Here is a 12338-nt window from a genome sequence, read left to right as displayed (position 1 = left end):
TTTTAAGAAAAATTGTTAAAGAAAAAGCAGCCGCTGGTTTTATGCAAATGCTGTGTAAATCTGTCATGCCACAGCAGCTGACAGGGCTAGAAAAACTCAAATCCCAGGCCCGGTGTGTTTCCTCCAGCCACTTGCCCAAGAATGCCACAGACGCACAGATCATTTCACATAATCCCCAGGAAAAGCCTCTCGGTCTGATGACTGCTTCTGCAGCCTAAAGAGGGAGGAGTTAAAGAGACTCTGAGAGAGGAAGACCATTGTGGGGTGGAGGCAGTGCGGGTGGAGGGCCAGGGCTTAAGTGGGTGGGCACTGGAAGCTTGAGGAAAGGGGGATGCTGGCCAGAGACCTGATCTGCGTCCTTGGCTGGGGAGAGTGAGAACCTTATCCATTTCTTTAGAAGATGTGTGATTCCCAGGCCAGCCCTCAAGGAGCCTTAAAACCTCTTCGGGGCATAAAAGAACTTGGGAAGGTCAAACTGAGGAGTGCTGGCCAGGCTAGGGGACAGGCAGGCAGCAGGTGGGAGCTGTCCCTTTGGCAGAGCCTCATCAGCAGAAGAGGTGGAGCTCAGCATCGTGGCACCCCTGCTGCTGCCTCTGTGTACACTCTGTCCTGGGCCTTAGTGGCTATTGTGAGATACTTGAAGCCTAGACCTTGTCCTTAAGGAGTTTCCAGTCCAGAAGGCAAGATTATACAGGAGCAGCTGGGAAACTGAGTGTAGCAATAGTGTTGCAGGGTAACCTGGAAAGCACCTGACCTCACCTGGGAGAAGTGACTTGCACACTGAGTGGTTATACTGGCTGGGGAGGGGGCAAGGACAGCACACCTGGCTGGACTGAGGGCAAAGGCCTAGAGTAAAACACTGTCGGGGAGCAGGTGATCTATAGGCTTGTGATAGTTGGAGCACAGGCTGTGATCTGCCTTGAGATGAAGCTGGACTGTCAGATGGGGTCAGTGCGTGGCAATCCCTGACTGCCAAGCTCAGGAGTTGGTCCTCCACCTGGGGAGAGATGCAGTCAGACTTTCAGGTTTGGGAGATCTTCTGGGACCATCTGGAGGGGGATGGGGGTCTCCATGGTCCCATTCTCTGGGCCCCAAGCCCTGGATTGGGCTGGAGACAAGGCAGGAGAGGAAGCCACACCAGTGTGTTTAGGGAATGGCAGGATTTATGAGAAAAATGGGGTTCCGTTTGCCTGTGTCCCAGCCTGAAAGCAGGAAACCCAAGACTATTCAGTCACACTCACCAAATGGTGCATGCTGCAGGGCCCACCCCTTGCTGTCCTGCTGACCTGGGCAGTGAGAGCTGCACTTCTGAGACTGCAGGTGCAAAGCAGGCACCCACCTTTGCCCCTAGTACTGCAGGCTGCTGCCAGGTGGGTATCAGCAGTTGTCGTTAAACTCCAGGAAGATGACAATTTCTGAGCTGGATCTGATGCCTAGGGTGGCCTGGTGGGTGGCCAGCCCTGGAGGATAGAAGGAGGCACCCCAGGCAGGGGAAGTGCAGGCTATAACTGAAGGTCTATTGGATAAGTTGTGACCAGTGTAGGGGCAGTTGGAGCCTCGTGAATTCTCATGACAGGTGCCCCAGCCACTCTTCACCAAAAGAAACCAAGTTGTTTTGAGACAGGCTCTCACTCTGTCACCCAGGCTGGAGTACAGTGGCACAGTCGGGGCTCACTGCAGCCTCCGTCTCCCAGGCTCAGGTGATCCTCCCTCCTCAGCCACCCAGGTACCTGGGACCACAGGCACACACCACCACACCTGGCTGACATTTTGTATTTTTTGTAGAGATCAGGTTTTGCCATGTTGCCAAGCCTGGTGTCAAACTCCTGGGTCCAAGCAACCCACCAGCCTCAGCCTTCCAGAGTGTGGAATTACAGGTGTGAGCCCCTGCACCCGGCCAGAAGGCTTTTTTTTTTTTTAGATGGAGCCTCACTCTGTTACCCAGGCTGGAGTTCAGTGGCACAATCTTGGCTCTCTGCAACTTCCACCTCCCAGGTTCAAGCGATTCTCCTGCCCCAGCCTCCCGAGTAGCTGGGATTACAGGTATGCACCACCATGCCTGGCTAATTTTTGTATTTTTAGTAGAGATGGGGTTTCACCATGTTTGCCAGGCTGGTCTCAAACTCCCGACCTCTGGCGATCTACCCATCTTGGCCTCCAAAGTGCCGGGATTACAGGCATGAGCCATCACTCCCAACCCTAAAATTATTTTTTATTATACAGATAATATACAATAATAGTGGAAAACTAGAAAATGCTAAACAGGGAAAAAGAAAATAAAACCACCCATATTTGTAACATCCAGACACAATGAGTGCTCACATCCTGATAAATCACTTTCCAGATTTTCTTCTGTGCATAGATGCACGTGGGAACCATGCTGTATTCCGCCAAAATTATTCACCTTGAGGTCTGGCAGCGCCCCATGCAGCATCGGGAGCTTTGTCCTGTGACCCACCCAACTCCATGTCATTACCCCTTCTGCTTTGCTGGGACTGAAGTTGTGTGCCTGTGGTGCGAAGAGAGGGCTTCTGATACAGAAAAAGGAATTAAGACCCCTCCCCCATGACTCTGTGTTCCTTATCCCCCCAACCCCCAACTAGATTCGATAGGAGAGCCCATAGGCTGCTCTCTCAAGGTCCACAAGCCTCCCACCCTCAGAGGCTGTGGCCAGAGTACCTAATGCTCACTGTGCCCAGCAGGTCCTGACCACGACCCTGACTCAGAGCTGAGGGCCTCCTTCCTGCCACTAGAGGCCCCACGCGGCCATTAGGCCGTACCCACAGGAAGAGGCTGGAGCGGAAAGTGGGGAGTGAGCCTCGAAGGAAGAGAAGCCAGGCCCGGGGCACCGTCACTTGCCGTCCCCTCTGCAGCTCCAGATGTGTGGTTTGTGTGGCTGTGGCCAGAGGAGCACCTTGGCCAGAGTCCAGGGCCTGTGGTTTCACATGCCTGACCCAGGTCAGCATCAGGATGAGGACCACAGAGGCAAAGAGCAGCCAGAGGAGACCCAAGACATAGAAGCCCAGGGGGAGGAGGCAGCAAAAGTCGGGGTGGAGAAAAGGGTCATTTCTGTAGCTCTCGAGATATGGGCACCCCTGCGGAGCTGGTTGCTGATCAAATTCAGGGGATGTTTTTTTTGGTGGATTCTAAGAGTGATACGGGTTTTGTGGTAGTCAAAAATATGATGCTTTTTGGAGTGATCAGGCTTGTGGCAGACTCCGGGATGAGGTCAGGCCTTGGCCAGCTCTCACAGAATTAGTCAGCGGAGCTTAGGGTGGAGCTCCAAGGGTGGTTAGGCTTAGGGAGGGCTCTGAGGTGAGTCCTGACTTAGGAGGTGGGGCTCTGGGGTGAGATCAGGCTTGGGGGCCGGGCTCTGGGGTGGTCGGGCTTGGTGCAGGCTCTGGGGTGGTCAGGCTTGGGGCAGGCTCTGGGGTGGGCTCTGGGGTGGTCAGGCTTGGGGCAGGCTCTGGGGTGGGCTCTGGGGTGGTCGGGCTTGGGGCAGGCTCTGGGGTGGGCTCCTGGGTGGTTGGGCTTGGGGTGGGCTCTGAGGTGGTCTGACTTGGAGTGGGCTCCGGGGTGATCAGGCTTGGGGTGGGCTCCTGGGTGGTTGGGCTTGGGGTGGGCTCAGGGGTGGTCGGGCTTGGGGCGGGCTCTGGGGCGGGCTCCGGGGTAGTTGGGCTTGGGGTGGGCTCTGAGGTGGTCGGGCTTGGGGTCAGTTCAGTAGTGGATTTTGGAGTTTTGGAGAATGTGGCAGATCCCGTGTGAAGTGTGAAATCTGGGGTCCATCTGGGTGGGAATGTGGTCTGCTCCTTAGTGGATTCTTGTGTTGGATGCAAGGAGGAGGGCGTTTGACCGTCTAGAGAAGCAGCAGACCATGAGTGGAACAGACCCCAGGGAGTCGTATGGGCTTTGGTGGAGAACTTGACCACAGTCCTTGTGGCACGCACCTCATCACCCTCAGTGTCCTCGTCTGTGTAGTCATCATATAGGCCTGGGTCATCTTCATCACCAAGGGTGGGGCATCCCTTTCCCGGGTATTTGTAGACAGGAGTCTTGTCTGAATTGTCACACTGCACACTGGCCACGTTAGAGGTCATGGCCTTGACGTCCACACCTTGCTTCCACACGTAGACATTATCGGCATTGTCCTGCAGCCAGCGACGAAAATAGAGGATCTCACAGTTGCATAACCAGGGGTTCCCATGGAGAAAAGCAAAAGGCAGGAGGTGGGACCCAAAAAAGCCCTTTGGTATCGTATACAGCGAGTTCTCTTGGAGGAGAAGGGTGTCGAGATTCCCCAGCCCATCCAGGAGCCCGGCGGGGAGCTGGGTCAAGTGGTTGTTAGCCAGACTGAGCTTCTCCAGCTTGGGTGTGGGCGTCAGGAGCCCTGGGGGCAGGGTCTTCAGCTCATTGCCTTTCAGGTAGAGCTCTTGGAGTTTGCCAAGACCATGCAGGGCACCAAGAGGCAGCGAGGTCAGCTGGTTGAAGGAGACGTCCAGGATGGTGAGAGCAGGCAGTGACTTCCCTAGCAAGGGCAGGCTTTGCAGCTTATTGTGGGATAGATCCAGGGTCCCCAGCACTGGCAGTGTCCCATCGACCTGGAGCTTGGTGAGCTCGCACTTATCTAAGTACAGCTGAGTGAGGCGAGTGAAAGGCACCAGGGATGCCAGGGAGAAGGTGTACAGGAGGTTCTCCCCCAACTGGAGGATTGTCGTGTCTTTTGGCAGGTCTGGAGGCAGCGCTGTCAGATTGCTCTTGTCACAGTTCACTTCTAGGTGGCTGGCCACTTTGGAGACCTCACAGATGGGGTGGGGACGTAAGGGGCTTGGCAGCAGGAGCAGCAAGAGGAGGAGAGGCATGAGGACCTGTGGGCAAGGGGGCCTTGAGTGGACCCCCCTGCAGCCCCTGGAAGCATTCCCCCAGGTCCCAGTCCCCTTCCCCCTGCAGCTTCGCTTCCAGAAACAGCGTTCACACCTCCTGTCCTCCCTACTCCCCTCTCCCACCCTTGCCTGCAGAGCTTAAACTACTAGCTCCAGGCCCTCTTTCCCCTCCCTCCAACCCCTCTCCTGCCCCAGCACCAACCCCGGCTTACAGGCAGGCAGAAAGACCTCCGAAGGCACATAGCGTCTTCTGAGGTGCCACTCAACTCAGTCCTTCTCTCTTCTAGCCCCATGGAGGACTAAGCCAGTGGCAAGAAAGGGGATGGGGGTGAGGAGGAAATGCAGGCCTGATAGGGATTCCAGTGACCAGGAATCCCTTGGACACAAGCCCTTATCGCCTCACTCCACGGCTTTCCCCCAAGCCGCCTTTGTGGTTCTCTCTTCCGCTTTCCTTTTACACAGGGGAGATGGGGGTGGACTCCTCCAAACAGCCTTCTGACATCTTTTAAAAACCTCTCCAGGGCCAGGCACAGTGGCTCACGCCTGTAATCCCATAGCTTTGGGAGGCTGAGGTGGGTGGATCACCTGAGGTTGGGAGTTCGAGACCAGCCTGACCAACATGGGGAAACCCTGTCTCTACTAAAAATGCATTAGCCAGGTGTGGTGGCACATGCCTGTAATTCCAGCTCCTCAGGAGGCTGAGGCAGGAGAATCACTTGAACCCGGGAAGTGGAAGGAGGTTGCGGTGAGCCGAGATGGTGCCATTGTACTCCAGCCTGGGTGACAAGAGCGAAACTCCATCTTAAAAACAAAAAAACCTCTCCAGATGCCACCTTCTCTTCCTCTTCACAGCTGCATTCTGGGAATTGCCTACTTTTTTTTTTTTTTTTTGAGATGGAGTCTCACTCTGTGGCCCAGGCTGAAGTGCAGTGGCACCATCTCGGCTCACTGCAACCTCCGCCTCTCAGGTTCACACCATTCTCCTGCCTCAGCCTCCCGAGTAGCTGGGACTACCGGCACCCGCCACCACGCCTGGCTAATTTTTTGTATTTTTTTTAGTAGAGACGGGGTTTCACCATGTTTGCCAGGATGGTCTTCATCTCCTGACCTCGTGATCTGCCCACCTCGGCCTGAGTTGCCTACTTTTAATTCTCTCCCACCTTTCTCTCTGCCTTCTCATCCCAGTCTATGCTGATTTCTTTCCCCTGCTACTCCATTGACTCAGTTCTTACCAAGGTCTTTAATGCCCTCCCTTCTCTACGTCCATGGGACACTTCTCCACTGTGATCTTACTTTATTTCAGCAGCCCACATACCCATGGCCACTCAGCCCTTGGGATTCTCCTTTTGGTCTCTCTGTGACACATGACCCTGTGATTTTCTTGGTTTTCTTCTTACCTGTTTGGTTGGGCCTTCTCAGTCTCCTTCACAGATTCCCCTTCCTGTGCCTTTCCTGAACAATTAACCTGCCCCCAGAGTTTGTGCTTAGGATCTCTTCTTTCCCTTTTTTTTGAGACAGAGTCTTGCTCTGTCGCCCAGGCTGGAATGCAGTGGCATGATCTTGGCTCACTGCAGCCTCTGCCTCTCGGGTTCAAGAAATTCTCCTGCCTCAGCCTCCCAAGTAGCCAGGATTACAGGCATGTACCACAATGCCCAGCTAATTTTTGTATTTTTAGTAGAGATGGGGTTTCACCATGTTGGTCAGCCTGGTCTTGAACTCCTGACCTCCAGTGATCCACCCACATTGGCCTCCCGAAGTGCTGGGATTAGAGGCAGGAGCCACCGTGCCCGACCTTCTCTTCTTTCCTTATGCTATGCAACCACCTGAGATTATCCTCATCCATTCCCTTGCCTTCAACCACCACCTGCAACCTAATGACTCTCAAATCTGTGTCTCTAGTCCAGACCCTTCTCCTGAGACACAAGCACATATGTACAGCTGCCTTCTGGACATCTCTACTTGGATGTCCCACAGACACCAAAACAGTATGTTCAAAGCTGAAGTCATCATTTCTCTCCAAATGGCTTCTCCTTCTGTGTTGCTTAACCTGGTGAATGGCACCATCATCCACTCATTTACCTAACCATTCAATCAACACAGACACAATCCCTAATAGTCATCTATAATGTCTCCCGTCTTTCATCCCCCATCACCAAGTCCTGCTGATTTTATCTCCCATCTCTCTCAAATCTACTCTCCATCCACACCATCCTGCCAGCATTCCTAGTCCAAGGTTGTTGCTGTTTCTTCCTCCTCCTTTTCCTCCTTTCTTCTTCTTTCTTGTTCTTCTTTTTTCTTTCTCTTCTTTTTCTTCTCCTCCTCCTCTTCCTCCTCCTCCTCCTCCTCCTCCTTCTTCTTTTTTTCCTTTTTTTGAGATGGAGTCTTGCCCTGTCACCCAGGCTGGAGTGCAATGGCACCATCTTGGCTCACTGCAACCTCTGCCTCCTGGGTTCAAGCGATTCTTCTGCCTCAGCCTCCTGAGTAGCTGGGATTACAGGTGCGTACCACCATGCCCGGCTAATTTTTCGTATCTTTAGTAGAGACAGGGTTTCACCATGTTGTCCAGGCTGGTCTCCCTTGCTCTGTCTCCCAGGCTGGAATGGAGTGGTGCAATCATGGCTCACTCAACAACAAACTCCTGGACCCAAGGGATCCTCCCGCTTCAGCCTCCCAAGAAGTTGGGATTACAGGCATGCACCACCACACCCGGCTGATTTAATTTTTTTTTTTCTAGAGACAGGGTCTCCCTTTGTTGCCTAGGCTGGTCTCAAACTCCTGGGCTCAAGCGATCCTCCCACCTCGGCTTCCCAAAGTGCTGGAAGTACAGGCATGAGCCACCATGCCCCACCCAGGGCACCATCTTCTCACTACTGCTTCCCTGTAACAGCCTCCTTGCTGGTCTCCCCACTTCCCAATTCCCTTTCTTCTCTTTATTCTCCACTGGAGTGGTCTTTCAGATCTTCACATTTGCTCATATCCTTCCATTGCTTGAAATTCACCAATGAGGCCGGGCGCGGTGGCTCATGCCTGTAATCCCAGCACTTTGGGAGTCTGAGGCAGGCAGATCACGAGGTCAGGAGATGGAGACCATCCTGGCTAACATGGTGAAACCCTGTCTCTACTAAAAATACAAAAAATTAGTTGGGCATGGTGGTGGGCGCCTGTAGTCCCAGCTACTCCGGAGGCTGAGGCAGGAGAATGGCATGAACCCGGGAGGCGGAGCTTGCAGTGAGCCGAGATAGCGCCACTGCACTCCAGCCTGGGCGACAGAGCAAGACTCCGTCTCAAAAAAAAAAAAAAAAAAGAAAGAAACAAAGAAATTCACCAGTGGGCTCACACCTGTAATCCTAGAAGTTTGGGAGGCCAAGGCGGGTGGATCACCTGAGGTCAGGAGTTTGAGACCAGCCTGGCCAACATGGCAAAAACCCGTCTCTACTAAAAATACACAAAATTAGCCGGGTGTGGTGGCGGGTGCCTGTAATCCCAGCTACTAGGGAGGCTGAGGCAGGAGAATTGCTTGAACCCTGGGGGTATAGGTTGCAGTGAGCTGAGATCACGCCACCTCACTCCAGCCTGGGTGAAAGAGCGAAATTCTGTCTCTAAATAAATAAATAAATAAATTCACCAATGGCTCCTCATACATCTCAGGAGGAAGTCGAAAGTTCCCAACGTGGCCTGTGGGATCCTGCAAGATCTCACCTTTGCCTGCGTGTCCAGCCCCGTCAGTTACCACTCTACCCTTATTCTCTCCTGTGCCTGAACTTTTTCTTCAACTTTATCCCCTTCTGCCTAACTTTTACTTATTTGGCAAGTTCCAGCTCAGAATTCCTTCCTCTGGAAAGCCTCTTCTGACTTCGCAAGACAAGGTTAAATGTCTATTACAGAAAGTCAGACACCATGCCCCGCCTGTTGGCCCACTGCCCCTTCTGTGATGAGAATGTGCCCTGCACTGTTCCCCAGTAGGAGCTCCAGGCAGCCGCCTGAGCCTGCCCCTATCTGCTTCCAGCTGGTGACTGGACAAGGGACAGACATTTAAGCCAGATGCAGTTAATCCATAGATTTGCCATTTATATAATTTGCCAGCTGCAAAGGTATTGCAAAATGTGGAGAAAACAAGGTAGTATAGAAAGTGAGGTAGAAGATTGTCTAGAGAGAAGCCAGGAAATTAAATAAGGACCCCAAGCCCCAAGGCTGTTGATTTTTTTTTTTTTTTTTTTTTGATACTCACCCAGGCTGGAGTGCAGTGGCATGATCTCAGCTTACTGCAACCTGTTCAAACAATTCTCCTGCGTCAGCCTCCGAGATAGCTGGGATTACAGGTGCACACCACCATGCCGGGCTAATTTTTGTATTTTTAGTAGAGATGGGGTTTCACCATGTTGGCCAGTCTTGTTTTGAACTCGTGCTCTCAAGTGATCTGCCCGCCTCGGCCTCCCAAAGTTCTGGGATGACAGGTCTGAGCCACTGCGCCCAGCCTGCTGTTGATTTTTGAGGGCGTTTTACTGTATCAGAATGTTTAGTTGTAAGCAACAGAAAATGGTCTGCCTAATTTAGGCTGCAAAGGAATTCATTAAAAATACATTGGTGGGGCACATTTCCTTTTTTTTTTTTTTTGAGACAGAGTCTTTCTCTGTCGCCCAGGCTGGAGTGCAGTGGCGCCATCTCGGCTCACTACAAGCTCCGCCTCCCAGGTTCACGCCATTCTCCTGCCTCAGCCTCCCGAGTCGCTGGGACTACAGGCGCCCGCCACCACGCCTGGCTAATTTTTTTTGTATTTTAGTAGAGACGGGGTTTCACCGTGTTAGCCAGGATGGTCTCGATCTCCTGACCTCGTGATCCGCCTGTCTCGGCCTCCCAAAGTGCTGGGATTACAGGCGTGAGCCACTGCACCCGGCCCGTGGGGCACATTTTCTCAGGACCTCCTGGGACAGTGTCATGGGTGAAAAAACAAAAAACTAAATGAAACGAAACAAAACAACAACAACAACAACAACAACAAAAACCCTGGCTACTTCAAAGACTTCCCAGTGAGGCCTGGAGAAGCAGACATGGAGCTATGCAGCCAGGAACAGTGCCCAGGACCAGGCTGCAGAACCAGTCTGGTGAGCAAAATTCTGCTCCTGCTGCAAGACCAGGTTATGGAAGCGTGTAGAACTCGAGCTGCTGAGCCAGAAACAGTGTTATCACAACAGCACCTGCTGCAGACAAAATCCTACACCATCCCTATTCCTTTGTGATACTGGCTCCCAATTCAAAGTCTGGGCCGGGCGTGGTGGCTCACACCTGTAATCCCAGCACTCTGGGAGGCCGAGGCAGGTGGATCACCTGAGGTCAGAGTTCGAGACCAGGCTGGCCAACATAGTGAAACCCTGTCTCTACTAAAAATAAAAATTAGCCGGGCGTGGTGGTGCGCGCCCGTAATCCCAGCTACTCAGGAGGCTGAGGCAGGAGAATGACTTGAACCCGGAAGGCGGAGGTTGCAGTGAGCCAAGATCGCGCCATTGCACTCCAGCCTGGGTGACAGAGTGAGACTCCGTCTCGAAAAAACAAAACAAAACAAAGTCTGGGTGAGTCTGATTGGGCATGTGTCTGTGACCCAGCTGCAAGAGAGTCTGGGAAAGCAGGTGTCTGGCATTTCCAACTAGGAAAGCTGAAGCATGCTCCACTTCTCCAAAGATTCTGAAGTTGAAGGATTTTCCAAACATAGACTCACATGCTTTGGCATCTACTAAAGTGATCCTATGTTTTGCTTTCTTCAGATGTCAATGTCCTGTTTTTTTATTTTTTATTTTTATATTTATTTATTTATTTATTTAGTCTTCTGGCTCTGTTGCCCAGGCTGTAGTGCAGTGGCACGATCTCAGCTCGCTGCAACCTCTGCCTCCTGGGTTCAAGCAGTCCTCCCACCTCAGCCTCCCAAGAAGCTGGGACTACAGGCACATGCCACCATGTCTGGCTAGTTTTTGTATTTTTTGTAGAGATGGGTTTTGCTATGGCTGGTTGTGAACTTTGAGTTCAAGCGATCTGCCTGCCTCGGCCTTCCAAAGTGTTGAGATTACAGGTGTGAGCCATCGTGTCACGCCCTGAATTGTATTAACACATTTTCAAATTTTGCATCTTTGAGTCCTTGGAATTAACCTTACTTGGTCAATGTAATTCTGACTTGATTTGCTCACTTTTTTTTTTTTTTTTTTTTTTGAGACAGAGTCTTACTCTGTTGCCAGGCTGCAGTGTAGTGGCACGATCTTGGCTCACTACAGCCTCCGCCTCCCAGGTTCAAGCAATTCTCCTGCCTCAGCCTCCCGAGTAGCTGGGATTACAGGCACACCACCACATCGGGCTAATGTTTTGTATTTTTAGTAGAGAGGGTGCTTCACCATGTTGGCCAGCATAGTCTCGATCTGTTTTTTCGCTCTTGTTGCCCGGGCTGGAGTTCAATGGCGTGATCTCGGCTCACTGCAACCTCCACCCCTGGGTTCATGCGATTCTCCTGCCTTGGTCTCCTAAGTAGCTGGGATTAAAGGCATGCACCACCACACCTGACTAATTTTGTGTTTTTAATGGAGACAGGGTTTCTCCATGTTGGCAGGCTGGTCTCGATCTTCCAACCTCAGGTGATCCGCCCGCTTCAGCCTCCCAAAGTGCTAGGATTATAGGGGTGAGCCACTGCACCTGGCTAGTCTGGATCTCTTGACCTCGTGATCCGCCCGCCTCGGCCTCCCAAAGTGCTGGGATTACAGGCGTGAGCCACTGTGTCCGGCCTGCTCACATTTTATTTAGGACTTCTGCGTCTAAGTTAGAAAATAGGAGTGGCTTATAGATCTCTTTTGGGAATCTTTGTCTGTTTTTCTGTTTGGTTGTTTGGTTTTATGATCAGAGTTATGCCAGCCTTGTAAATTGGAAAACTATATTCTCTGGAACAGTTATAGATAGGGATTTTCTGTTCTATATAGATTGGTGGAGTTCACCTATAAACCCATCTGGATGTGGTGCCATTTTGGAGATAGCTTTCTGTGTTTTTTGTTTGCTTGGTTTGGTTTGATTTGAGACAGGGTCTCACTTTGTCACCCAGGGTAGAGTGCAGTGGTGCCATCGTGGCTCACTGCAGCCTCAACCTCCCAGGCTCAAGCGATCTTCCCACCTCAGTCTCCTAAGTAGCTGGGACCTCAGGCATGTGCCACTATGCACAGCTATTTTAAAAAATTTTTTGTGGAGACAGAGTCTCACTATGTTACCCAAGCTGGTCTCGAACTCCTGGGCTCAAGCAGTCCTCCTGTCTCCACCTCCCCGCCACTCGAAAGGCTGAGGTAGGAGGATTGCTTGATCCCAGGAGGTCGAGGCTGCAGTAAGCCATGATTGCACCACTGCACTCTGGCCTGGGTGACACAGTGAGACCCTGTCTCAAAAATAAAATAAAATAAAATAAAATAAAATAAAATAAAATAAAAGTTCCTTCCC

At 52.0% G+C, this 12338-nt stretch overlaps 1 protein-coding gene across 1 annotated transcript; it reads right to left on the bottom strand.

Moving 5' to 3' along the window:
* Window positions 1-2191: 2191 nt before the first annotated feature.
* On the bottom strand, window positions 2192-5177 carry GP1BA (glycoprotein Ib platelet subunit alpha). The gene is given in 4 exon segments (XM_009189430.3): window positions 2192-3125; window positions 3127-3255; window positions 3258-4865; window positions 5093-5177. Coding segments are annotated over 4 exon segments (2286 nt in total). The 5' UTR covers window positions 5174-5177; the 3' UTR covers window positions 2192-2657.
* Window positions 5178-12338: the final 7161 nt, after the last annotated feature.

Source organism: Papio anubis, chromosome 17 (genome assembly GCF_008728515.1).
Source record: "Papio anubis isolate 15944 chromosome 17, Panubis1.0, whole genome shotgun sequence".
NCBI classification, from domain to species: Eukaryota; Metazoa; Chordata; class Mammalia; order Primates; family Cercopithecidae; genus Papio; species Papio anubis.
Note: the sequence above shows the minus strand (reverse complement) of the source record. Positions and strands in the feature narration are given on the sequence as shown.